We start from the raw sequence: 27,823 nt of genomic DNA, 5'->3' as shown, positions 1-27,823 counted from the left end.
TTCTCGTGCAAGGTGTGGGGGGGGAAGGGGGTTGTGCTGGCGACCCGCACCCTGCAGCATCATCCTCCTCATCCTCCATCGGCACATCGGGGCTGCTTTTGCCTCCGGGAAAAGGGGGTTCCACGTGCTCTGCTCCCCCCGCTCGCGGCTCCCGAGGAGGAAGAGGAGGAGGAGGAGGAAGAGGAGGGGGACCCTCCCCCGCCGGCTGGGCGCTCCCCCGGCCGCCCTGCAGGCGCTGGGGGGGGTTGCGGCAGCTTTGGGGTGCGGGCTGGGGAGGGGTTGGGGGACCGGAGATGGGGCGCTCTGCTCGCTGAGCTGGGGGGCAAAGCCGAGCCCCCCCTAACCTGACCCGGTTCCCCCTCCCCTCCCCAAATTCCGCCGCTGGCTGCTGCTCCCGGCTCGCACGTGGTTGGATTTAGGGGGATTTCTGCGGGTTTTTTCGGTGCTTGGTTTGGATTCCTTTTATTATTATTTTTTTTAATTTTTTTATTTTTCGCCGCTGGGGTGCCTCGGGTTTTTTTTTTTTTTTCTCCCCCACTGCTTTTTCCTGGCTGTCCCCCACCTTGCAATGGCCTCTCTGGAGAAGATGCTGCCCGGACCGGCCGCGCTGCTCTGCTGCCTCTGCTCCCTGCTGCTCCCCGGTAAGTGCGGGCACCGGGGGAGATGGAGGGGGGGCAATATTTACAAATACATCTCTATATCATCCCTGCCTGCAATACGGAGCTTTGCGCCATCTGCCCCCCCGCCTCGGGTAACCCCCTGCCCCTCCGTGTCCCCCCTCCCACGGCCACCCCCTCCCTGGCTCCCTCGGTGCCCCCCCAAAGCCGAATGGGTGAAGATTAGAGTTTATTCCTGGCTTAATAAAATGACAGCTTGTGCTTGTGAGCGGGCTGGGCTGAGCCTGGGCTGCCAGCAGGGTGGCAGGGGGACACACCAGGCGAGGGGGGTGTCCCCTGACCCCCTCCCCCCCCTTTCCGAGTCTTGTCTCCTTAATGCAGAGCTGCTTTAGCGGCAGGATCAGGGGTTTATCTGCTATTATCCACTCGCTGATCCCCCAGACCCCCACCCAGACACTGCCCCGCTCTGCGCCGAGTTGCTGGGCAGGCTCTGCCCGGGTGGCAGCGTTTTGGGGTGGGGGTGCAGCCCCTGGCATCCCCCTCCCCCCTCCTCCCACCCCTGGGTTTGGGGGCCCTGCCCTCCCCTGGCTCTCAGTCGCATCCTGAGCGCTGTGGTGACATCCCGGCCTGCCCTGGTGACAGCACCTGCTGCTGGGGGCTGTGATGGGCCAGCGAGGGGTCACACACCCCCAGGGACACGGGGCTGGCTTCCAGCAATGGTTTTTGTGGATGCTTTCCATTTAAAATCGAGCCCCGGCTGAAGCCGCTTTGCCCGGCCCGGCCAAGCAGAAAGTGGGGGCTGTTTGCAGTCTGGGGGGGCACCTGGCTCTGGCCTGGGGCTCGGGGTGTCCTGGGGACACTGCCCAGCTCAAGTGACCCCTCCAGGAGTGGCAGGGATCCCTGGACCGTGCCTGGCTCTGTGTCACACCGAGAGCCCTCGGCCGAGGCACTCTGGGGGCTCTCCCGGCATCTGCAGCACCCCGAGGGTCTTGGAGGAGCTTGAGGAGGGGTGAAATAACGAGGAGGGGGATACTGGGAGCATTGATGGGGGCTGGAAGGGGTTTTCAGAGCCCAGTGGAGGAGCAGGGATGCTCCAGGCTGCGGAGCCACAACTTTCCGTAGCATCCATCCTCAGGGGTGGCAGAGCTCCCTGTTCCCAGCCCAGACTGTTCCTGGGGTGGCTCTGCTGGCACAGCTCGCTGGGAGCACCAGCTCAGGGGTCTGGCAGCCTGGAGGGGAAGCAGGATCTCCCCCTGCCCCATCTCCCTGGAGCAGATCCAGCTGTCTGGCTGGGCTGTGGGAAGCATCCCCGTGGCAATGCGATCCATGGGGAACGGCCTCTGCTGCAGGGGCTGGATGTGCCCCCTGCTCCCCATCCCCTGCTGGCTGTTCCTGATCCCCCATTGCTGCTGGGAGCACACAAACCCCCAGGGTCAGGCCTGGATGTGTCCCCTGGGCTGGGGGATGCCCTGTCCCCCCATCACTGGGGATGTGTCCCCATCGCTGGGGGGTCCCTGGTGCCACTGGGAGGTGGGTGAGGGTGGCCTGTGCCAGGGCTGTGCCCACGGGAAGGGAAACCTCTGCCAGGAGTTTTTATTCCCCTTCCAGGACGCTCAGCTGCCCTCTCTGGCCTTTCCTGGACAAATAAAGGTCTCGGAGGGAGGCGGAAAAAGCCACGGAGAGCTCCTGATTCTCCAGAGATCCTTCCAAATGGCTCGGGGTCAGCCCGTGGTGAAGCACAGCTCTGCTCTCCTGCTTGCAGGATTTCATCCCCTTTTTCCCTTTTTCTCTTGTTTTTTTTATTTAAGAGCAGCCCTCTGTGCCAGCCTCGCTGCATGGAGCTGCTTGGCCGAGGCCCCAGATCAGGAATGCTCCCAGAAATGGGATTTTTGGGGTTGTTTTTTGGCATCTCTAGTGTGGGATGGCCCCAGGACGGCAGGATGGACAGATGGACATGTGGAGCATGGACGCTGGTGGTGTCTGCTCGGCGCAGTTGTGCTGGGACCTGTTGGGATGTAGCATTTCTGGGTTTATGGGATGATTTCAGCTGTCTTGTAGGGTCGAACCTGGATTCTGCCTCTTCCCTCAGCTCCCTGCAGCGTGCCTCAGTTTCCCTGCTCCCACACGAGCCTGGAGGCTCTGCTGGGGTGATCCTGTGCCAGCATTCCGGGCAGGTTTTAGGGTCCTGTGCTGGATCCCATATCCCATCCAATCCCTGGCTGCCCCCACACCCCAGGCCGGTGGGATCCTGGAGGAGGAGGATGCTGCTCCAGGGCTCCATCCCTGCCGGGGTCTCCAGCCCGGACACCCCAAACCCGGGGGGACACACCCCAAACCAGCCCCGTGCCCGTCCCTGTGAGGGCTCCAGCTCCGGGGTTTGCACACCAGCAGGTGGAGATGTGCCATAACTTGCCGGGAACCGGGAACCCACACCGGCCTCTGCTCAGGGAACACCGGGAATGTGCCCCGGGAACCCCTCCCGGGGTTTGCAGCCCCCCCAGGCCGGCTTTTGGGGTGGGCTCGGAGCAGCTGGGCATTCCCAGGGGCAGGGAAGGGCAATGGGATTTTTTTGGGGGAGGACCCAGTCTCTGAGCTGGGTTGAAGCTGGCACAAGTTTTACCTTGGTGCCACAGAAAAGGGGGATGTGCAGGGATATTCCTTGTGGATTGTGGCTCCGGAGTGGCCCTGTGTGACCCCAAAACCCGCTCCAGCTCGCCCAAACCCCAATAACTGAAATCTCAGCTCGATGCTGGGGTTTAGGGGTATGAAGTTGAATTTCCCCCGTGGGAAATTCTTTTCTTCTCTCCCTTTTGCCCTCTTGGTGTTTTTGAGGGAAGGGCAAAGGCTGAGGGAGATCCTCTGAGCAATGGTTTTGGGGAGCACCAGCCACAGGGTTTGGTCCTCATCCAGTCCTTTTGGGGGAAACTGAGGCAGGGGATGGGGTGGCAGCACCCCCTGGCTGGGGATTGCTCAGGGATTTTTGGAAACCTGGCTATTTCCTTGAGAATTTTTCTTTTGAAGTGCTACTATTTAAACCACCCCAGCTGCTGAGATCCCTCTCCCAGCTCCTCTGCATCCTAAAAAACACTAAAAAAGGGAAAACTGAGGATCCCTGCAGAGCATCCCAAACGTTCCAGCAGCACATCCCAGCTCCAGAGCCTCTTGTGGAGGGAGTCAGGGGGATGTGGCATCACCCTGGGGGATGGTGGGTGAGGGAAAGGCTGCTTAGACAGCACAATTTTGACAATTTTGATTTTTTTGGCCCCTGCATTGCCTGGCCAAAATAATATCAGGGGTGTGTGAGCTGCTGGGTGTCCCCTCCCGCGTGGCGCCTGTCACTGCCACCGCAGGAGCGTCCCATCCATCTGGAAAAGGTCACTCCTGCTAATCTAATCAGAATCTTTTATTATTAAATACATGGCTCTGCTAACAAGCAGCCCCCCGGGCGGGCAGGCAGGGCAGTGGCTGCTCCTGGGGTGGGACACACTGGGATGGGGTTGGGGACACCAGGGGTGGCCCCTGGAGGTGGTGGTGGCAGAAGGAGAAATGGTTCAGCGGGGTGGAGTGAGGCAGTCCTGCTGCTCATCCCCCAGGGAAAAGGAGGCCGGAGCTCCCCTGGCTGGAGTTTGGGAGCTCTGGGCTCCTCCAGGCGCGTTTGGGGGTGGCCAAGCTGGGCTGGGGGATTCCTCAGGATGTCCCTTTTCCCTGAGCTGCTCCCTGACCTGTTGCTGCTCCTGGCCTGTCCCGTGTCCCTCATCCCCCCTCACCTCTGCCCTGGCCTTGGCGACGACATCACCACCAAGGCCAATTCAGTCTTCTGATGAAGCCACTGTCGCCTTCTGCTGAGCATTTTCCCACCTCCTGGATAAAATTTGTCATCCTGGACTTTCCCTAAAAGCCCAAGCAGGTGCTGCTGGGGTGGCTTTGCCACCTCACGTGGAGCTGTCACCTCTGATCCCCTGCAGGAGTTTGGGTTTGCTCTGAGCTCTTCCCCAGGACCGGCAAAACATGAGAATGAATTAATTTTTCATTTATTTTTCCTTTAAGGAGAAGCTGTGGTTTTGCTCTGGAGGATAAATCAGGTTGGAAATGCAATCGCTGCTGCTGCCGGCTCCGTGCGGCTGCGGGATCAGCTCCTCTCCTGGAGCCAGGGAACGGGATGAATTCCAGCTGTGTTTGAGCTGGTACCAGTTCCCAGCCCTGCTTTTGGGGGGTCTGGGGCTGATGTTGGACCCCAAAGCTGAGATCCGGGGCTGGATTTCCCTTGGGAAATCCTCTGGAATCAAATCCGGCTCCACCACGCGCCGCCAGAGGGAAAGGAATGAGCTGGAATCCTTCTGGAAGGTGTTGTGGGCACAGCCTGGAGTGCTGGGGAGGGCAGCCTGGGGACACATTCAGTGCTCAGAGGGGATGTTCCAGCTCCTGGCCCTGCTGGCAAGGGATGGACAGGGGATGGGGTGATCCGAGCAGGACACGCGGCCTCGGGGGTGTCCCTGCATTGCCTCTGTCCCCACGCTGGGGGTTTGGGGGTTTGTCCCTTGAGAGCTGCTGTCCCTGCCCCTGATTCCCATTTCTGCATCCCCAGGGTGGTTTTTAGGAGAAAGCACCTGGGCTGCCCCCAGCGTGGAGCTCCCCCAGCCCAGCAGCCCCACAGAACATCCAAGGCTGCCCCGTTTATCCCAGGCTATCTCCCCTCCCATTGAATTCCTTTCTGGACATTCATAATCAGCCACTTCCCTGTCCTTTTTTTTATCCCCCCTTTTTAATTAATTTCTTCCTTTTTTTTCCTCCCTCCTCTGGAAAGGCCTTCTCCTGCCCGTCCCCCAGCCTGTCCCTTGCGTGATTTGTGGAAATTGCTCTAAAGTAGCTGCTGTGTAAAAGCCTTGCTGGCTCCAGGAATTTATGGCAGGCTGTGCCTCTGCACGGCACATCCCATTTAGGCCATATTTATTTATTCCTTTAGGTCTCTGGTTTGTTGTTTTTTTTTTTTTTTTTTCCTTCCCCTGTTTTGTTTATTCCCTTTTATTAATTTCCTGGGGGAAGCACAGCCCTTGGCACTGCTGGAACGGTTCCCTTTTGCTCAATGCTTCTTCTCCACCCAAAAATATCCCAGGATTTGTCCCACCACTGCTATTGGATTTTATTGCTCCTGCTGATGGAAAAGCCAGGTTGGACTTTTGGGAGAGGGAGAAATCTCAGGGATCTACAAGAAATGAGCCCACCAGGCACAGCCCTGTGTTAGAGAATCCCCTCCTGCTGCTCCCAGGACTCCACATCCCATCCAGCTCCCACTCAATTCCTGCCCCAGGCTGATTTTTGGGAAGCAGTTTATCTTCTCAGAGCCATGGGAATTCCCAGCTCATCCCTGCCATGGCTCCTGGACAGCTCCAGGAGCATCCCTGCATCCTGCTCTTCCCACGCTCTCCCCGCTCTGTGCCAGGGGAAGGTGATTCCACATTTGTAACAATTATTCACCTAATTGAGTTCCAATTAGCTGGGACTGGAGATGGAGGCTCTGGATGCATCAGAGGGAAGGCTTGTTGTCATTTATGCCACCAAAACCAATTTCCAAGGCTTTGCCTGCAGGGAATGTTTTGGAGGTTTCCATGAGGGGTCTCTCTGTATTTTCTGCTTTTGGTTTGTATTTAATTCCTAGTTCTATTTTTTTTTTTCACTCTGGGAGAGTGTGGAGTGGAGAGGGGCACATGTTGAAGCTGGCTGAGTTTTAATGGAGGCCTGGAGGATTCTTTTTTCCCTTTTTGTTGGTTTTTAGGGTTTTTGGAGGTGCTGACCCCACTGGGGTCGGTGCTGTGGGATGAGGAGGGAAGGGATTCCCAGGAGAGAGGTAGGGAGATGTCTGAGCCTGACCCTTCCCTGGGACCACCTCCAGCTGTGGGAACATCCAGCTGTGCGAGCTCCAGGTGTGGGGCATCTCTAGAAGCTTCAGATGTGGCACATCCCAGGTGTCTGGGGCCACTGCCACCCCTGTTTTCCCTTTGTGCTTGGTCCTGAATGGATGGGGTGGCAAAGCCTGAACCAGCAGATTTTGGGGCTGGGCCTGGGATCCACAGGAGGCTCAGGGGAATGGGCTGGAAGCAAAGGGAAGGGAGAGGTCCATGCTGGTGTCCAGTGGGGAATAGCCAGGCTGGGTGTCCTCTTTGGGGACTCCTGGTTCTCGGGGTTTTGGGGGAATCCGTCACCCCACTGACCCCTCTGGGTGTGTCCTGCCATCATCACCCTGCTCAGGGCTAAAATTGTCACCTTGTCACCCTGGAATGGCGCTGGAGCTGGGGATGAGGAGCACTGGTGGGCACAAAAACCCCTCCACAGGAGCCCCGAGCTGGGCTGGGAGCCGGGGTAGAGCCCTCTGGCAGGGACAGTGACACCCCCTCCATCCCTCCCTGGGCATTTGGGGCGGCCTTGCCACTATGGCAGCTCAGGTCACTGCTTTCGGGACAGCTCTCCTGCCTTGTTCCAAGCTGGGACAGCACGGGAGCCTGGCAGGAGCTGGGGCTGGAGTCCCACATTCCCCGGAGCTGCATTCATCCATCGACCCTCCGAGCCCCCAGAGCCACCCATTAACATCCAGAGAGCTTTGAACCCTCCTGGGCTGACCCCAAACCTCCCCTCCCTCCTGTCCAGGGCTTTCCCTGTGTGCTTTTCCCCCCATAAGTGGGGATATAGCCCCGGGAGCCCCCGCTGTGGCCCAGGGGATAAGCCAGGATCAAGATTCCCCCCTGGAGCGTGGCTGCAGTGATCCCGAGTGCTGACAGCTGGGCTGGGCTAAGCTGCTGGTTCTGGAGCAGGGCAACAGGAGGAGGAGGAAGCTCTTCAGCCTCAGGAGAGGAGGTGGGAGCAGGGATGCAGGCAGCAGGATGGAGAGGCTCTGCCTGTGCCCCGTTTTCTGGGCATTCAGGGCAGGAGGGGAAGGTGGTTGAGGAGCTGGTGGCTCCATGCAGTCTGTCCATCCTCCTCTCCACCAGGCTGGCCAAGCCCAGCATCCCCTGCATCAGGAGTGGGGATGATGAAGATGATGATGATGAAGATGATGATGTCATGCTGGATTTTCCCTAAAAGCCCAAGCAGGTGCTGCTGGGGTGGCTTTGCTACCTCTCGTGGCGCTGTCACCTCTGATCCCCTGCGGGAGTTTGGGTTTGCTCTGAGCTCTTCCCCAGGACCGGCAGAACATGAGAATCAATTAATTTTCACGGGGCACCCACCTGCCCGATGCTGGGAGGATGTGCAGGGCCTTTGGTGCTGTTTTTCCCCGTCCTGGGGTTTCAGGCAGTGCAGGAGGGCTCTGCCTCTGTCCCCACGTGCCCTCCCGGGCGGGCAGAGCAGCTCTGCCCATCTGGCCCCGTGGCTGGGGCACATCTGGCAGGGCAGATGTGGCGCTCCACAAAGGGATCACCAGGGTGTGTTTACATCTGGGCAGGTCCCCCCAGCTTCCCGAGGGACACAGGGCAGCCCTGCCCCGTCCTGCAATGGGGCTGGGGGCGGCTGCTCAGCCCGGGGCAGCGGGGATGTGCCAGGCACGGAGAGCTCTGCCCTGGCTGCCCGTGCTGAGCTGCCGGGCTGGAAGGGCCAGATGGGCCCCTCAGTGCCGGCCCAATAAACCCGGAATGCAGGTCAGGTGCTGCAAATCCCGCTCACCACAGCGGCAGCAGGGCTGCAGGGCAGAGCCGGCCGGCAGGGCTTAACCCTTCTGTCCCCCAGGCCCGGCCACAGGGGGACGTGAGGCCACCTCCGCTCCCGGGGGTGACAGGGAAATAGGGGCTGGGGACAGCGGTGTGGGGACTGCAGAGTGCTGGGCTCTGCTGTATGTCCATCCTTCCTGTCTCCTTCCAGGCACCCTTCTTTGTTGGGTCCTTTCCTTTTCCCCCCTTTCCCTTTTCCCCCTTTCCTTATCCAGGAGCTGTTCTCTTGCTGTCCTGTCACTTTTGACATCCATTCTTTATTCTCCCCTCTGTTTTATTTATCCCTATTCCCCCTTTCCTGCACCCACAGCTCCACGCATCTCCTGCCTGCCTTCTCCGTCCCTCCGGCTGTAATTCCAGCCTGGGTTAGACCCGCTCCTGTCGGGATTAGTTTAGGGCCAGCGAAGGGAGGCGCCGCTCCCGTCCCCTCCCGGCCGCAGATCAGAGCATCATTTAAATGCATTTTGTCTGGGCAGGAAATCGCTTCCCTGGGTGCCGCCAATCCGCCGGCGCTCAGCTCATCATGACCATGCCATTAATCTCCAGCCCAGCCTGGCCCTGTCCCCGCCCCAGCTGGCAGGGCTCGGTGACAGGGCCACCCTGCTTGTCCCCACTGCGCCACCAAAACGAGTTTGGGAGGCGATTTCCTCATCCTGCTACACCCAACCCTGATTATCCAGCAGAGAATCCCCACGGAGGCAGGGAGGGAGGAGCTGGGTGCTGGAGGGGCCAAATGGCACCCGAACCCTGCATAGGGTGGGTGACACAGGGTGCCCCTCACTGCAGGCATGGGGTGCTCACCAGAGCTTCTCCTGTGACACCAGAAATCCTGCAGCACCTCAAGGCTGGATTTGCTTGGGGCTGTGCTGGGCACTGAGCTGGGTGGGATTTGGGTGGGATTTGGGTGGGTTTTCCCTGTGAAATGTCCTGATCAAACCCTGGAGGTTTTGGAGGGCTGAAATCTGATGCTGTTTCAGAGTGGGTTGAGCAAAGCCCTTTCCCTGTACCCAAGTGGGCCCAGCTCGTGTCGCTCCAGCTGCTGGATCCTTTTCCTCTAATAATCTCATACCCTGGAAAAAAATTCCCTTTTCCACTCGTTGGGGATGGCAGGAGGATGCAAACCTTCACCTTTCACAGCAGAAACCAACTCCCATGAATCTTGAGGGCAGAAAGCTGCTGGTTCTGGAGCAGTGCTGGTGCCCCTGAGCAGAGGGGCACCCATGGGTGCATTCCAGGGTTTAGCACCTCTCCTGCAGCTCCTGCCTCTCCGGGAGATGGGAGAACAGGCAGAGCCGGCAGGATGGGGTGGCAGGGGCTGCAGCTGTGGCAGCGCATCCCCAGCATTCCCCCAGCCCCGGGGAATTCTCTGCCTGGCTCCGGGACAGCTTCCATCCCGGGATGCAGGTCCTGCCTGTCCCCCATCCAGTGCTAATCCTTTCATATGAACCCTCTAAGCTGCTTAACTCCCCTGTGCCCCACAGCAGAGGCCTCCCCTCCTGGCCCGGGGGTTCCTGCATCCCCTGAGCCCCCAGGAAAGGGGCTGGGCTGGGGGTTCCTGCATCCCTTGAGCCCCTGGGAAAGCGGATGGGGCTGGGGGTTCCTGCATCTTTGGAGCCCCCAGGAAAGCGTCTGGGGCCACTTTTTAGGGCTGGAAAATTCCTCCGGGTCCTAGCACGATGCAAAGCCCCTGTGGGGAACGGGACTGAGTGATTGCCGGGAGAGGAGCCGTCACATCCGCGCCTTTCCTCGCCGTGGTTTGACATCGGTAATTTGGGCTCTGCTGCTCGGGAGCCGCTTGGGAGCGGCTGCAATCAGCACCGGGAACGGAGGATGCGGGGAGCGGGGGGGATCCAGCGCTCCTGGGAATTCCTGGCAGCCGCTGGAGAAGGCAAAGACCTTGAGATGTCTTCCAGGCTCCCGCAGCTGCCAGCACAACACCTTTCCCAGGAAGATTTCCGTGGGTTTTCCCTCTGCTTGCAGTGTGGTAACCAGATCCTTCCGAGGGGCTCGAGCAGCTCTGCCCTTCGGCTGGCAGGGGCTCCCTGCTCTGCCAGCCCTGGAGTTATTTTTTTTTAAGGCAAAATTGATCAAAATGAAGGACAAAAGGGGAGTTTTGAAGGGTCCTGGGCGCTGTTGGGGTTTGCACAAAGTGGCACCAACATCACCTGTGTCATCTTTCCGCCAGGTCTGGAATAATTTAGTCTGGGACAGGTTTGTCATGTGGGGACAGCAGAATGTGGGTGACACCCCTGGGTGGGTGGCAGGTGACAGGGTGGCTGTGACACCATGCTTAAGGCAGGTGTGGGGACAGAGCAGGTCTGGGGGCTGATTTAGCCACCTTTCCTGGGTGATCTGGGAGCTGGAAGCGGAAGGAAAGCCTTGATGATAATAATAAATACATGGTGGGATCTGCCAGCCAAAAATCAACCTGGATGTAACATTTGGTCACGAGCCTCTGGAGAAACTCAGCATCTGTGCCTTGGGAAGCAGGGATGGAGCTGGGAGGAAGCCAGCCCTGTTTCTGTGGAAGGGTTTGTGCTGGTTCAGGCAGTGCTGGGGTGGGTGACCAGTGCTTTGGTGTGGGGGGATAGAATGTAAGAAAAGAAAGATAATGTAGAAGGTAATCTCACCGCTGAGGAGTTGCAGGTGTGCTAATTACCAAAGGTTAGGAACAGGCCTGCCTTTAACAGGCCACAGCTGTGTTCCATGAGGATGAGTGCCAAAAAAGAGTGGGTTAGCTGGGTGAGGAGAGAGCTGGAGTTTGTTGGCTGTGCTGTGAGGAAGATACCCATGAGAAATCACCGAGAAGGTGTGGGAGCTTTGCAATGAGATGAAAATGCTTTGGGCTCCCCAGGGACCACATGAGGCTGGACGTGGCTTCAGCACACCCTGGACACCCCATCCCACGAGGGTGGCTTTGGCTCTGCTCGAGCTCCTGGGATCTTCTGCATTTTTGGTTTGTGGCACAGAAACCCAGCCAGGCTCTTGCTGGTTTGAGGGGCTGAAACTCCAGCTCCTCCTTGCTCTGCTCTTGCCTGGCTCAGCATTCCCTGCTCAGGAGCTGTTCCAGAGGGGATGCCCATGCTAACCTGCACTTTCCCTCCCCTCTGCAGCCCACGCCAAGGGCCCGGCCCCCAGCCCCGAGCCCGCCGAGCCCCCTGGTGCCATGCTGCTGCCCGTCAGCTACCGCCTGTCCAACACCCGCCTGGCCTTCTTCCTCAAGGAGCTGGGAGCCAGCCCGGCGGGCAACGGCAGCGCCCCTCTGCAGCGCTCCGAGCCTTTCGTCGTCTTCCAGACCAAGGAGCTGCCCGTCCTCAACGTCACCCTGGGGCCCTTCAGCACGGGGCTGGTGCTGCCCAAGGAGCACCTGCAGCCCTCCAGCACCCTGGAGGTGCCCGACCGCCTCACCGTCAACTGGAAGGTGCGCGCCTTCATCGTCCAGCCCCGGCTGGTGGCCAGCCAGCCCGTGGTCCAAGTGCTCTTCTACGTGGCCGGCCGGGACTGGGACGACTTCGACGTGACGGACCGGCTGCCGTGCGTGCGGCTCCACGCCTTCCGCGACGCCCGCGAGCTCAAGAGCTCGTGCCGGCTGCGGGGCAGCCTGGCCATGTGCCTGGTGCAGGCCGAGCTGCCCCACGCCTGGTTCGGCCCCTCGGCCGTGCCGCTGGGCAGGAGGAAGAGCGCCGAGAGCCTGGAGGTGGAGAGCCAGCAGGCAGAGCTGTACTACACCCTGCATGCGCCCGACGGCGCCGGGCAGTGCCTGGGGGACGCTCGCCGCGGCCTTGGCGGCGCCCGCACCGAGGGTCCCACGCAGCACCCGCTGCTGCGCATCGGCAGCGTCAGCCTCCTGCAGCCCCCGCCGGGGCCCGCCCTGCAGGAGCACCACCTCGATGGAAACGTCTTCATCCGCCTGCCCGACAAGCCCCTGAAGCCCGGGGAGGTGCTGAGCATCCTCCTCTACCTGATGTCCAACTCCACGGTGGAGCATTTCACCCTCAGGTGAGGCCCTGGGGCTGTTCCTGCTGCTTTGGAAAAGGAAAAGCAGCTGTGGGAGGATGGGGTGTTTGTAGGATCTGCTGGAGGCTGGGGCAGGTCTGGAATATCTGGAATTATTGGAATTAAATACCAATATAGCCGGATGGAACATGTCTGGCCCTTGCTGCTTGACCAAAGGTGGTAACTGTGGTGGTTTCACCTCAGAGACACCTTTGGCTAGCCGGATGTGTGGTGTTTCACCTCAGAGACACCTTTGGCTAAGCTGGATGATGCAGCTGGGCACTTGGGACAGGTACCAGGCATGCAGGAGCTCAGGTTTACCTCTGGTGGAGAGGCTTCAAGGCGAGGTGAAGGAAAGGAGTCAAGTTCTGCTGGAGGTTTTCGATCCAGAGCTTTATTCCTGGCACACAGGCCTCTGAATCCAGCACATGGAATGTGGGTTTGCAGCGGGAACTTCCTACAGGAAAGGGAAGGGCTGTCCCTGCAGGACATCTCTGCACTGCTGCCTTTGCTCTCCCAGTGCTCCCAGTTGCACTGGGATCCTGCCAGCAGCTCTGGGTTTATTCCCAGCCACTTTGGGGACAAGGTGTGGTACGGCTTTGGGGCTGCTGTGGAGTGAGGGGGTTGCCCCATATCCCCTCCTCCTGCCCCAGAACCAGGTGGGAGCAGAATGGGGTGGTGGGCAGGAGGTGCTGAGAACCCCAGTGTGGGCAGGTGTGCAGGGGGGACCCCCATCACTGCGTGTCCCTGAAGATGGGGACACAAGCCCCGGCCACACCTCTTCAAAGGGTACCTGCAAGAGTTGCTGTGGCCTCTGGACCAGCAGGGAGCCCCTGGAATGGGGGATGTGGTGCTCCAGGCTCTCCTGTCTTTCACCCCAGGGGTGCCCAAGGCCTGGGGTCAGCACTGACGCTGGGGGTCCAAAATCCTGCTGGAGGGACAAAGTGCCATGAAACAGGAGCTGGAATGGGCTGTTGCTGCCAGCCTGGGTGGTGCTTCCCACAGCCTGAAGGGATCAGGGAAAAAAACTCCACCCGTGCCGTGGCAGGGTATCCCAGGGCACCCAGGGGTGCCTGAGGGTGAGGATCCATCCCTGACTTGCTCTCTGCAGGGTGAAGGCCAAGAAAGGTGTGAACCTGCTCAGCACCAAGTCCAGGAGCGGGCAGTGGCTGGTGAGCTCGGAGCTGCTGACGGGTGGCAAGCACTCCACTGCCACCGTCGACGTGTCCAGGGTGGATGGGGCCGGGCCCAGGTAAGGGCTGCACCTCTGGGAATGCTGGGGAGGGCTGGGATTGGGCCTGGAGCAGCTCTGCTTGGGTGGCTGCAGTGCTGCCTGGGTGCTCACAAGGGAAACTGAGGATTTCAGGGCTGAGGTGTGAAGATGTGGAGAATTCCTTAGTCTGGGGTGGAAGAATTTTAATTTTTTAAATTAGGTTTTAATGGTGTGAGAAGCAGCAGCTCTTTGCTGTCTGTCCTGGTGTCTCCTCTGGGAAGGAAAGGGAGAAAGGCAAGGTCCCATCTGAACCCTAAAGTGATGGATGAGTGTTAGATGGGGAGCAGGATCCAAGTCAGCTCCTGAGACAGGCAGTTCTGCCCTGCTCACACATTCCTGAGACGCTGGGAAAGAGCAGCTGAGGAGAGCCCTGGAGATGGAGTTGAGAATGATCTGAAGGAGAAAGGACCCACAAAGCCAAGCTGAGACCTCAGAGGGCTCTCAGCCTGAAGGGGAGATGTGAGACTGGCAGGACACGGCATGTGAGGGCAGGGGATGGGCACGGGGTAAAAAGCAGCAGCAGGAAAGATTCTGAAGTGCTGGAAAACAACAGAGATGTCTCTGTCACTGTGCCTTGGAGAAAGGGACACAAGTGTCTCCAGGAGCTGGGTAAAAGCAACGGGAGGTGCTCAAGCCATTCCTGTCCTCTGCCGTGGAAATCTCCCCACATCTCTGTCCTCCACCACAAAATTGAGCAAATCTTGGGCCAGACTCTTTGAAAAAGATCTCCTCAGCTCTGCTCGCCCTGGTGTGACCTCCTAAGCCCTGCAGAACCCATTTCATACCAGGAGAGCAGATTTTCCTTCAACACATCCCATTTCTTCCAAAAGGCACCCAAAACACCAACACCAGCTAAGGCTGTTTCCAAGGAAAAAGCTGTGGAGGCAGCCATGGTGTGGCAGCTTTACTTTCCCCTTGGGATGCCTTTGGCAGCTGCAGAGGGCCTGGAGCTCTGGGCTTTGTGTTTCAAAACCCTAACCCTAGGTGAAACCCTAAACCCTAGGCAGTAAAAGCAGCCACTGCCCTATGGATGATCCTGGAGCGTCCCCAGGGCCACCAGTGTCCTGTCCCATGCCTGGCCACCCCACAGCACAGAGAGCAGAGCTGCCAGCAGCAGGATCCTGTCCCCCTTCCCCCTCTCCCGCTGCCAGCACTGCTTCCAATCAGCCTGCAAAGGTTAGAGACGGGCGAGGAATTTAAAGTGATTACAATCACCTTTTAGACAAACAACTCCATCAAATATTAACGAATGGAGAGGATGAATGACTCCGAGCCGTGTTGCCCTCCAGGCTGTGCAAATAGAGGAGTTGCTTCACTGGAGCCCTGGGGGCTTTTGGCAGTGCTGGCTGTGCAGGGAGGGGCTGCGAGCCCTGAGCTTTGGGGTCAGAATGGCCAGTTTGGGGTGTTTTACACCCCAGCAGCTGCATCCTAAATTGCTCCCCCAATGCTGGCAGCCTGGCTCCTGTCTGTTCTGAGCAGGTGATGCTGGGTGAGGGCAGAGGATGGTGGCTGGACCTGGCAACGCTTCTGGGACACCTCGGGGCACCCCACAGCGAGGAGTCCCATTGCCACACCACCTCTGGCTCTGCTCTGCCTTTGGACTTGCCTCTTCCCAGCTGGGTTTGGTACTCCTGGCATTGGAAGAGCAGCCGAATCTGCTTTTTTAAACCCTGTGGCCTTTGGTGATTCCTCTTGAAGCCCAGAGCTGCCTTGGGGCAGGGCAAGACCCCAGCAGCCCCTGTGGGTCAGCCCCACTGCAAAGCCCATCACAGCTGCTGTGGGATGAGGGAGAAGGGAGCAGGGATCAGGGCTTGCCGTGGCCTGGAGCAGCTCCAGCTTCTTGCTCTCCTCTCTCCCTGCTCCCTGTCACTCATTAGGTATTGATTAGAGAGAAACCCAGCTGTGCCCTGCATCCCCAGATCGATGGGACCTTCTCCATTGCTGCTGCGCTGAGATGAAACTGGAGCCAGTCCTGGCTTCCCTCCCACTGGAATTTCACTTTTCCTCCCCTCCTCGCTGGCTCTGGGGGGCTTTTACCAGTGCTGTGGTTTGTGGGGGCTCTGGGATTTCCTCTGGGGGTGTTCAACTTTTGGGGAGCAGTGAAGTTTGACTTGGGGCAGGGCTGAAGCCTGCGTCACTCCAAGGATTTGCAGAGCTGGGAGGGCAGGCTCAGGTCTGGGGAGGTTTGATTGTAGGCGTGGGCTGTAGCAATAATTCATGCTGTGGCTGTGAGGTTGTGTCCAGGCCATGATGTCCTGCCTTGGGGACACCCCAGAGGTGGTGTCCACCCTGTCCTTTAGCTCCATGTCCTGCTGTCCTCAGCCCTGGCATTAATTTGTGTGTGTTTGCTGAGCTGATGGTCCTGGGCTGTTCTCCCCTGTCCCCTGCCCATCCTCCGTCACAGGCTGGGCACAGCCCTGTCCCATGTCCCAGCTCAGTGCTGTCCCACCTGCTGTCAGGGCTTGAAACTCTCCTGTGACTCAGTTTCCCTGTGGGATCCCCTTGGAAAGGCCTGTAAAGTCACCAGTTTGGGCTGAGCTCATGTGTTGACACTCGTTTGTCATTCCTGAGTGCTCTGGGTGTGGGATCTGGCCTGTGGGACATGAGCGTCCAGGCAGGAGCAGTAAATCCATCCACACTGCTGGGAAGATGGAGTCAGGGAGACAAGGCCAGCACCTGCAGCCACCCACTGTCCACCCTGTGATGTCACCCAGCAGCCCTGGCAGAGCTGATGAGGTTTTTCGTCCTGCTGGGGGAGGTGGTGAAAAACATTTCTCTCTCCCACTGGGGAGATCCCCATGGGAATCTGCAGGAGCAGCCTCTGCAGAGGTGGGGTCAGGGCTGCTGGGTTTGGGTGGCACCCACTGCCAGTCCCCCTTGGCAGCCTGGGGACACCAAGGACGCCTGCTGGGGACTCTGATGGCCTGGTGCTTATCCCAGGGCGTCTGTGGGACCTGGGACAGCCACCTCACCTCCTGTCCCCCTGCCCAGGGATGGGGACTCCTCGTCTGAGATCATGCAGCTGGATTTTGAGATGGAGAACTTCACGAGCCAGTCGGTGACGCGCCGCATCATGTGGCACATCGACTACCGGGGCCGCAACCCCCCGCCCGACCTGGAGAAGGTGGTCACGGAGCTGACGGTCATCCAGAGGGACATCAGGGCCATCGTGCCCCTGGCCATGGTGAGCAGGTTCCTGCCCTCTGTTGTTACCTGCTTTGAGGGGTTGGCAACCCCTGAGAGATTGACCACCTGCCCTATAGCATCCCTCCATCCATCATCCATCCATCCATGCATCTGCATGTCCATCCATCTATCCATCTGTATGTCCATCCATCCATCCATCCATCTGTATGTCCATCCATCTGTATGTCCATCCATCTGTATGTCCATCCATCTGTATATCCGTCCATCCGTCCATCCATCCATCTGTATGTCCATCCATCCATCCATCTATCCATCCATCCATCTGTATGTCCATCCATCCATCCATCCATCCATCTCTACGTCCATTCCTCCATCCCTCCCTCCCTCCATCCATCCCTCCATCCCATGCCCACCCAGGTCCTCCTCTGCCCTCTAACACGATGTTACCCTCTCCATGCCCCCCCCAGGACACAGAGATCATCAACACGGCCATCCTGACGGGGCGCACGGTGGCCATTCCCGTGAAGGTCATTGCCATCGAGCTCAGCGGCGTCATCGTGGACGTCTCGGCCATGGTGGAGTGCAAGTCCAACAACGAGGACATCATCAAGGTGGGTGTGAGGAATGGGGGGGTCTTGTGACCCTCATGGGTGGCTGGGGTTCTTCCAGGAGTGCTGACCCCAACAGCACCCTGGGCTGGGGCTGGTGACTGAGCTGATGTGGCTCACAACCCCACCTAAACCAAGTGTCAACCCCTTGGTGGCTCCAGTCTGTGTGACCGTGTTTGCTGGAGTCTCAGGTTGAGGGAAGAGACGAGGATCTGACTCCATGTTTCAGAAGTCTTGATTTATTATTTTATGATATATATTACATTAAAACTATACTAAAAGAATAGAAGAAAGGATTTCCTCAGAAGGCTAGCTAAGAATAGAATAAGAAGGAATGATAACAAAGGCTTGTGGCTCAGACTTTCTGTCCGAGCCAGCTGGGTTGTGATTGACCATTAATTAGGAACAACCAACATGGGCCAATCAAAGATCTATTGTTGCATTCCACAGCAGCAGATAATCAATGTTTATATTTTGTTCTTGAGGCCTCTCAGCTTCTCAAGAGGAAAAATCCTGAAGATTTTTCATAAAAGATGTCTGTGACAAGTCTGTGCAAGCTTCTCCCTGGGGTCTGTTGGGAGAAGGACAAGACACTTTGTCACTGTCCCTGGAGAGGCCATGGGATGCTCCCACGCTGGCAGCAGGCAGCAGCTGTAACTGTGGGTTATCAAAACACTAAGTGCTGATAAGGGGAAATATTGTCACTGTGGGCTGAGCTGCACGCTCCCATCAGCGCCTGCACTCGGGCCTTGAGTGACATTGATGTCCTGATAGGATCAGGGGACTGGTGAGATGGGAATGATGGAGGGAAAAGGGGAGCTGAGGGGGAAGATCCGGGTGGGAGAGGTGCTGATGGGGCCAGTGCCAAAGTCTCCCTGCCCCTGCCCTGAGGCAGCCCCTGATCCTCAAACCCTCCAATTTTCCACCACCAGCCCTGTTCATCCATATACATTTTTTCCATCCCTGAATAAATCCATCTGCCCACTGCCCGTGTCACTCTGCCACCATTTCCATCCATCCATCCGCCCCCAGACATCATTCCCTTCTCCTGAACACCTCCTACCCCTCTCCCTGCGTGCACCCAGCCAGCTTTCCCTTTCCATGTTCTGCTGGGCTGGGCAGAGGCAGGGAAGGGTCTGGATTCTCCAGGGGGCTGTAGCCCCTTGTCCTCTTTGCCACAGGGGTGATGGCAGAGCTCTGTCCCTGCTGGGATTTGCTCTCCATGGGGGACATCCAGTGCCCCAAAGTGCTTAGCCAAGTTCTTGACTCAAACTCACACCCGTGGGATTTACAGGACCGGCTCTAATTTATGGAGCCCGGTCCTCCCCAGCGTGATAAAACACTGGAGCAATAATACACTTCAGGATGGACTCCAAGACACTTAAACTGTTTAATGTGCTGCCTTTCTGCTCATAAATCTATTGACACTCTGTCCCCAGCCCTGGGGGGAGCAGGCACATGCCCAGGAGCTGGGATGAATGATGCAGGGAGCAGCCCTCCGGCCCCAGCTCTCATCCTGCTCGGAGCCCTGTGCCATTTCTTGCTGAGTTATTTGGTGTTTGTGTTGGAGCTTCATTTCCGAGGGAGCTCTCAGTTACCTGCTGAGATCGGGGAGTATGATTGCGGTGTCAGGGCTCCAAACCTGCTCCATAAATCACAGCTTACGGAGTGGGATGTGCTATCTGTTGCTGTAAATAATTTAACGTGAGGGCGGGATGGGGAGCTGCCTCTGGGCTGGCTCCCTGGTGGTTGCTCTCTTGTGTAACGTGGAATTTGTCCTGGGCTTGGTGTGGACGTGGCTCTGAAGGATGTGGTGGGAGAGCATGAGTGGGAGTTGTCATGCTCATCCCCTTCTGCGGTGACAAAGGTGTACAGGAGGACATCACCACTCAAGGTAGTGTGGAAATCACCCCCTGTTTTTAAAATGGGTGGTGACCTTGTGGGCTGTGGAGGGTCACACAGAGAGTGGGAGATGCTCAACCTCACCTGTGTGTGACCCTTCTGAGAACCCCACACTCCACATCCCCTGGAGAACCCCCAGGAGCTCAATGGGACCGATCCTCAGGGACCCTGCTCACCCACAGCCACCACCAGGACCATGCTGGCTCTCCCCACTCCTGGGGGCCTTGGAGAACGTGTGTCCCCTTGATCCCAGGCCTGTCCCTGTGCCAAGCTGGGAACTCCTGGCCACAGCAGCGGAGGCAGCGGTGCTTGGCTGGGAGCCCAGGCAGCCCTCAGCCTCTCTGTTCCTGACAGCTCGCCGTAAATCCGGGAAGTTTCCCCGAACAAGCTTCATTTCCAAGCTAATCTGCACTCACTCCATCTTCGGGACAGGCCTGGTGTGCAGGGATCTTCTGTTGTCATAGTTTCAGCCCCCTCCTGGCTGCAGAGCAAGTGGTGCCCAGAAGGAGGTGCCGGGGGGGTTTATTAGCCGCGGTAACGCCAGCAGAGCCCATCGTGTTTATTGTGATAAATGGCACAATATCCAGAGATCCTCTGCTGCAGGATTCACCTGGGAGCTCATCTTTATTCAGGCACTGCCTCGCCACGGATGAGATTGTCTTGTCAGACTTGCTGAGCTGGTACCTCTGATAGGAAGACAAGGAACAAACCCTCCTGCATCACCCTTCCCTCCTGGGCTCGGGGATGTCCCCAGGAGCTCAGGTCCAGGACTCTGCCTCCTCCACCAGCCCTAGGGGACTGTGGACACTGTGCATCGAGCTCCTGGAGCTGTTGTAGAAGTCAAACCCTGCTGTGGGCTCAAAAAAGCAAAGTTCCTGCACTGGTTGCCCAGAGATGCTCAAGGAACAGGCTGGGAGAAAGACGGGGATGTCAGCCACCTCCACTGCAGCCTGGCCTCAGCCCTATATCAGCCACCAGAGAATCCAGGGATTCCCAGCTGCTGGAAATCAACTCTTTTGTGCTCTTCAGGTGCTCAGTGCTGCTGGCTGAGCAAACGGGTTCTCTTCTTCCTCACCATCCAACAAATCAGGTGCAATTCCTGACAGGGGATCAGGGTTTGGCCATGGGGCAGCTGTAGATGAAAGCTTGGAGTCCTCTTCTGGCTGTCTTCTGCCGCTCTGGCTGGGAAGGAGTTGTTGATTGGTGACCTGACCCCAAACCCTGGAGCTTGGTGTCCCCTGAGCTCCTTACCTGGCTCAGGCGGGTGGTAATGAATGACCCCCCCCTGCAGGATGGGTTTGTTTTATAGCAAATTTAATGAATGGCGTTTGCATAAGTGGGAATTACAGGAGGAGGAACGAGAAGAGGTTCAGGAGGATTCATTCAAACCACAGGAATCCTGCTCTGGGATGAGCAGGAGGGATGAGGACAAGGCAATGGTGAGGACAGGCATGAGAGGGATCTGTGCTTGCTGCCTCCTCTGGAGGAGATTTTGGGGCAAATCTCCAGGTTGAGCAATTTGCAACCTCTGTAAATCACACATGGGTACCTCTAGCTCAGGGACAATTCAGTGTGGAGGCCAAAGAGAAGCTGAGGCATCAAGTAGAGGTTCTTGGTGAGGTGAGAGAGAGTGCGGGCTGGCTGGAGGACCTGGATCAAGGGACATTTTGCAGGGTGGACACGGGATGTGGATCTGTATCTCAGGAGCATCTGGGTCAGGGGACATTTTGCATGGTGGACATGAGGTGTGGACCTCTGTCTGAGCAGGATCTCCAGGAGGAGGGAGCATCCCTGCTCCAGGGGCATGAGCTGGATTCATGCTGGGTGACGTTCTGCTCTTCCAGCCTCCTGCCAGCATCTCTGCCATGCCTACGGGACCATTCCCACCCTCTCTCTTGTCCCACAGGTCTCCAGCAGCTGCGACTACGTCTTTGTCAGCGGGAAGGAGTCGCGGGGCTCCATGAGTGCCCGGGTCACCTTCACCTATGAGCACTTGTCGGCCCCGCTGGAGATGACGGTGTGGGTGCCCAAACTGCCCCTGCACATCGAGCTCTCGGACGCCCGGCTGAGCCAGGTCAAGGGCTGGAGGGTGCCCATCCTGCCGGACAGGAGGTGGGTTCTGAGGAGCCAGCCTGGAGAAGGCGAGGTGGTCATGGGTTAATTGTCTTTCTCAGCTACTTCATGAGGAGGTTTTTAAAGGTGGTGGGGAGAGAGGTGTCTCAGGGGTCTTTGGTGGAAAGGGGAGAGGTCATGGGCACAGGTTATGGGTAAGGAATAAATTTCACAGTGAGGTTGGTGGAGAACATCCCTCCTTGGCTGTGGTCAAAAGTTCCCTGGATGAAACTGGGAACAGCCAAGCTCCCAAGTCCCTTTTTTGAGATCTAAAGACCTCCAAGTGTCCATCCCAAGCAGAGACACCTTGTCCTCTCATTTACTGAGTGGGCAGAGATGCTGGTGACCCTGCTGTTACCACGTCCTGCTAAATCCCTGGAATCCCTCATGGACAGCAGGCATCTTTTGCCCAGGAGCCACCATTTTTTGGTGACATCTTGTTTTTCCCTGATTGGTCACCTTTCCTGAGGGAGGCTGAGGAGCCATAGTGTGGGGAGCTTGGCAGCACTTCCCACTCACTGCCCTATCCATCCATCTGTCCATCCATCCGTCTGTCTGCAGGTCGGTGAGGGACAGCGAGCACGAGGAGGATGAGGATGAGCGGAAGCAGAGCCGGGGCTGTGCCCTGCAGTACCAGCACTCCACGCTGCAGGTCTTCACCCAGTTCCACACCACGGCGGCCGAGGGCACGGGCCAGGTGGTCACCATGCTGGGGCCAGACTGGCTGGTGGAGGTCACCGACCTGGTCAGCGATTTCATGCATGTGGACGACCCGCGGGTGGCCCACATGGTGGACAGCTCCACGCTGGCCGGGCGGGAGCCAGGGACCACCCTCTTCAAGGTACCCCTGGCCACCTTTCCCCCTCTGCCAGCCTGGCTGGGCTGGTGGGGGTGACAAGAACCTCGTCCCCTGCAGGTGGTGTCCCCGCTGGTGGAGGCGGTGCTGGGCGAGACGCTGGTGACAGTGGCGGAGGAGAAGGTCAGCATCACGGATCTGAAGGCCCAGGTGGTCTCCAGCCTCTCTCTGTCCCTCCACCCCAGCCCTGGCAACAGCCACACCATCATTGCCCGCACGTCCGTGCAGCAAACCCTGAGCTTCTTCAAGCAGGTGAGGCCAGGGGTGCATCCAGGCCTGGGGGGGAACTTGGGGTGCAACCTCCTCCTCCCAAATCCTGCCACACTCCAGCCCTCACAGCACTCACTGTCCTCACAACACCCTGGTGACCCCAAAACACCTCAGAAACCTTCATGGAGACCTGTGATCCAAGCCTGGGGACAGGACACAACCGTGGGGACAAAGGGGGAGGGATGGAATCCTGTACAGCTCCTGGCCCAGCTCTGGGAGCCACACCTGGGATTTGGGTTGAGCCTGGGCAAGCACGGCGGACATGGAGAGAAGAATAGGCTGAGGAGAAAAAACAGGGAATGTTTGGAACAAGGCGGATTATGGAGGGATAAAAGGGTGGATGGGGGATGGACAAAGGGGTGGGACTGGCCTCCTGCTGGGCAACCGGTGCGTGTGTTGGTCCTGCAGGAAGCGCTGCTGAGCCTGTGGATTTCCTACAGCGACGGCACCACGGCCCCCCTGTCCCTGTACGACCCCAAGGACTACAACCTGGTGGTGACCAGCCTGGACGAGAAGGTGGTGTCGGTGACCCAGGACCGGGCGTTCCCCTTGGTGGTGGCAGAGAGCGAGGGCGCGGGGGAGCTGCTGCGGGCGGAGCTGGTCATCTGCGAGAGCTGCCAGAAGACCAAGCGCAAGAGCGTCCTCTCCACGGCCTTGGCCACCGTGCGCGTCCACTTCGGCTCCGAGGAGGACCCCACGTATGACTACGACCACGTGTCCAGCAGGCCGGGGCTGGGGGAGGCCGGGGCCAGCACCACCCTGCGGGCAGAGGTGGACAGGAAGGCGGACCCGAGCCAGGACAGCCGGATGTCCAGCGCGTCTCATCCCACCGAGGACTTCCCCACCATCCCCACCGGCCTCGTGCAGGTGACGCGGGGGCTGACGGACCTGGAGATTGGGATGTACGCCCTGCTGGGCGTCTTCTGCCTGGCCATCTTGGTCTTCCTCATCAACTGCATCGTCTTTGTGCTGAAGTACCGGCACAAGCGCATCCCGCCGGAAGGCCAGACCAACATGGACCACTCCCACCACTGGGTCTTCCTGGGCAACGGGCAGCCCTTGAGGGCTCACAATGACCTCTCCCCGCAGCCCGAGAGCCCGGGGAACCCGCTGGAAAACGTGCAGACCTGCTGCCACGGGGACCACCACAGCAGCGGGAGCTCGCAGACCAGCGTGCAGAGCCAGGTGCACGGGCGCGGGGACGGCTCCTCGGGGGGCTCCACGCGGGACCAGAGCGAGGACCCGCTCAACTCGCCCACCTCCAAACGGAAGCGGGTGAAGTTCACCACCTTCGCCACCATGCCCTCGGACGAGCTGGCCTACAACTCCATCCCCATCGCCGACGAGGAGGACTTGGAATGGGTGTGCCAGGACATGGGGCTGCAGGACCCCGAGGAGCTCCACAACTACATCCGCAGGATCAAGGAGATTGCTTAACGCAGGGGCAGCAGCAGCAGCGATGGGGTGGGAGGGAGGGGCTGCCACGCTGTGCCACGCCACGCCGTGCCACGCCGCCACCACGCTTCCCCGGGGCCGGGCACCCACGTTCGGCTCCTTCTTCCGCACATCTCACGTCCTCACCCCCTCCAAAGGCACCTCCGGGGGGGCCTTTTTTCAGTTTTCCTCAGCGGGTGTCCCAGGGGAGCAGCAGCACAGCGTGGCCCCCCGGCTGCCCACAGGGGATGGGGTCACAGCTCAGGGTGTGCGGGTGGCCCGGGCAGGAGGAGGCTGGGGGTCCTGCCGGGAAGGGGCTGGGACAAGGGAGAGATCCCGAATTCCCCCCGGAGCCCAGCAGGGAGGTGGTGGGTGAGGGCTCCCCAAGGGCCTCCCCCAGCCTTTGCCGCGCTCAGTTGCACAATTTTGGAGGTGAGTGCTGGGTCACCCCACGGTTTTTGGGGTATTGGCCCACGCTGGGTGATGCTGGGGGAGGCAGGAGTTGGGGGCACAATGGCCACGGGCCCAGGGCACTGCTGTCCCCACCACAGCCCCAAATTCCCGCTGTGCCCCACTCCCTGGCTGTTGGGCAGTTTGGGGGTGACCAGTGGGGCCATTTGCTGTCCACCCTGCCTGTCCTTCTGTCCCAGTGCTGGGACCCCTCCACCCCACAGCCCTGCTGGGGTCTGCAGGGGCAGCCACTGCTTTGTGCCCCCTCCCAGGGCTGGAATGTGGCTCTGGGATGGAAATGTGGAGCGGGGGCTCCCCAGTGCCCTGGGGACACCCTCGATGGGACCTGGCCCGTGTGTCCCAGGGCCAGCCCAGCTCCCCCAGTGCCAGCCCAGCAGGGATGCCCGGGGCCAGGCTCAGCCTGTGTGGTGCCTTCTGACTGCCATAACCCGATGCCTCCCGGTCCCCCTGTGCTGGTGGCACCTCCCAGCCCCTCTGGCTCACCCAAGGGGCCCCCCCAGCCCAGGGCCTCCCCATCTCCCAGCCCAGTGTGGAGCATCCCCAGCCTTGGGGGGACACCAGGGCACCCTGGGCTGTGCAATTGTCCCCATGGGCACTGAGCATGTGGGGACAGGGACCCCCCCAGCATCACCTGGTGGAAGTTGGCAGCGGATTATTTCTGGATCGAAAGTTACCCACCACTGTGTCTCTTTTTTTTTTTCTTTTTTTTTTTTTTTTTTTTTTTTCTTAAATAAAAGACCAGAAAAGGAAAAAAATGATACAAAAAGCAAAGCGGCAGCACTGTCATGGGCCCTGCCTCTGCTGTGGGTTTGGGGGTGGCTGTGGGGTCTGCTGGGGGATGGCTCAGCTTTGACTGTGGTTTTGAGGGTTTCCCCTCCAAAATCCTCCCCTCTTGGGCAGCCTGGGTGGGCAGAGAGCAGCCCCACCTGTGCCTCAGTTTCCCTGGCAGGCGAGCCGTGGTCTGGGGTGGTGTGTGGTGTCTCAAAAGCCTCTTTAAGGAGTTTATCAATTTTGGGTCTGTGAAAGTTTCTCCCCTGGGTGGCCTTAAAATTTACCTGAGAGCTCTATGCTGGTTTTCTATATACAAATATGTACATATAAATATAAATACAAGGGAGTCGAGACGTGCTCAGAGTGCAGGCAGGGCACGCAGGGAGCTGGTTTTGTCTGAACCAGCCACAGCGCTGATTGTGGCTCCGAGCAGGAAAATTAACACAGCTGCCTCCCCTGCCTGGAACCACCAAACCTCCTCGCTGAATTAACATAAATGAATATTTGTGGGGAGAAAAAAAAGATCTACAAAGGGAAGAAAAAAAAAATAAAGGTGGGGGGGGAAGGTCGGGAAGGGGTGGAATAAAATTTTGTAGTTGTAATAAGAGCTGGCAGTGCCTGACTCTGGTCCGTGTGGAGGTGGGAGATGGAGACAGCAGGGCCAGAGCTGTGGGAATCAGGGAGCTTGGCCGGGCTTGGCAGGGGCTGTCCCCAGTGCCAGGCTCTCCCACCTCTCCTGGCTGCTCTCCCAGCTGTAGCCAAGCCCAAGGTCTGGCACCAAGCACCAGCAGAGGTTTTCCAGCCCATCACTTCCCATCCCAGCTGATGGATCCAGCTCAGCGCTGGGAATTCAGCACCCACAGCCCCACGGGGTTTGTAGGAGGCTCTCAGGGCTGTGTGTCCCCCGTTTGTGTCCTGCAGCATCCCTGCACCCCCTGGCATCTCCTCCAGGCTATATCCAGCATCCCAGTATCCCTGGTTCCAACCGTTCCTGGGTGAGGGACCAGAGAAAAATCCCTGCTCAGGGTTTTGTGTTTGCTCCTGCTGCCTTTCCTGCTCAGGGTGAAGAGAGCAAACCCTTCTGTGTGGCTCCATCTATTTATTGGTACCTTTAGATGCAGATATTTATAATTCATACATATGGATGTGTTTAGACTTCATACATATATATGAATCTCTAATGTGTGTATATATATATATGTATAAATGCTGTATAATATATACAGGCTTTGCTCAGGGGCAGGGGTGCACTTACAGACACCCCTAAATACACTCCCCCGAGTCTCACCCACCATCCCAGCCCCTCTGGGAATTCAGAATACCAGGAAAGCAGCTCCCCACCAATTTTTCCAAGGTCATGATGCCCTGGGAGTCCATCAGCAAATGCAAAACACCCAGGGACAAACCCCAGGAAAATGGGAACTCTCTGAAGGCTCTGATGGTGTCTGGTCCTCTTCACTCCTACCGCTGCCAGTTTCTTTTTTTCTCCATAAGAATGATCCAGTTGGGACACAATAATTTATAAAAAAAGACCCCAGAGTGCTCTTGGAGATGGAGGCTGCAGCTGGGGGTTGGTGGCACCCATGGGGACAAACCCCAAACCCACCTGTGCTACCCCAAACCCAGCACCTCCCCCTTGACTGCCTGAGACCCCATTAAATAATCCCCAACCAAACAGCCAAGTGCCACAGAAAGAAAAAAAACCAGTGTAAAATAATGAAAAAGCAGCTCTCTCCGTGTTTATTCCTGCTGCCTTTTCCCTGCTCAGTGGTTCACTATCTGTTCCCAGCAGGCAGGGACATATTTGCATTTTAATTTGGCCTTGTGAGGCTGCAGGAGCCACCTGTGAGGAGCAGGCAGAGCTGGGGGCCTGCACCCTGATGTCCCCCTGCTCCCCACGGGGCGCTTGTGCCCCCAGCCGCGCCTCACAAATCCTTTAAACTCTCACAGAACCCCACAGACCTCGCGGAGCATCCATGTCTCCGGGCTCAGAGAGAGGAGGGATCAAAGCACAGTGAAAAATGGGGATTATCCTGCGCTGAGCTGAGCCCCTTCCCTTTCCCTCCATCACTTCCTCACCCTCCAACCTCACTCAGAGCCTTTTTTCCCCAATTCCCCACCTTGGGATGCCTCCAGCCACTCCCAGCCGTGTGGGATTTGTCCAGGAACGAGGACCCCAAAATTTGTGGGGCAGGAGGAGGTGCTGCATCCCGAGCTGCCCCACACCCCAGGGGATGGAGGGATATTCCCCACAGCCAGGCAGATTCATTTCCCGGGATCAGAAAAGCCATCCCTGACTCTCCAGGGCAGGTTTAATCAAGGCAGGACCCGGCTCTGTCCCCCCTCCCCGCTGTTGACATTACCGGGGCAGGATTTGCGATTTAATTACTTTGCTAATTGCGCTGTTATTTCTGGGGGCTCGAGGCTGGTTTGTTTTTTGGGTTTTTTTTTGGTGTTTTTATTTTTTTTTGTGCCTGGCTCAGCGAAGATCCCTCCCTAGGGAGAGAGGAAGGAGGGATGCTCCTGTCTCTGCACCAGCTGGAGCTCAGCACCGGCTTCTCCAGGGAGCAGGAGAAGGAAAACCCATCAGACACCGAATTTTGGGGCTGCTCCTCTGCACCAGGTTGTTCCCATCCTCTCAGCTGAGAATCCTTCTAAATATCCTGGCT

The 27,823-nt window shown here is 58.3% G+C and overlaps 1 protein-coding gene across 1 annotated transcript; it reads left to right on the top strand.

The window, feature by feature from the left end:
• Window positions 1-504: 504 nt before the first annotated feature.
• On the top strand, window positions 505-23,934 carry TMEM132E (transmembrane protein 132E). The gene is made up of 9 exons (XM_030962612.1): window positions 505-641; window positions 11,428-12,313; window positions 13,422-13,562; window positions 16,575-16,767; window positions 17,198-17,341; window positions 21,147-21,352; window positions 21,914-22,193; window positions 22,269-22,460; window positions 22,887-23,934. The coding sequence occupies exons 1-9, from the start codon at window positions 569-571 to the stop codon at window positions 23,913-23,915; spliced, it is 3,144 nt and encodes a 1,047-aa protein (XP_030818472.1). The 5' UTR covers window positions 505-568; the 3' UTR covers window positions 23,916-23,934.
• Window positions 23,935-27,823: the final 3,889 nt, after the last annotated feature.

Source organism: Camarhynchus parvulus, chromosome 19, assembly GCF_901933205.1.
Source record: "Camarhynchus parvulus chromosome 19, STF_HiC, whole genome shotgun sequence".
Classification (NCBI taxonomy): domain Eukaryota; kingdom Metazoa; phylum Chordata; class Aves; order Passeriformes; family Thraupidae; genus Camarhynchus; species Camarhynchus parvulus.
This window is presented reverse-complemented; position numbering and strand designations above follow the sequence as displayed.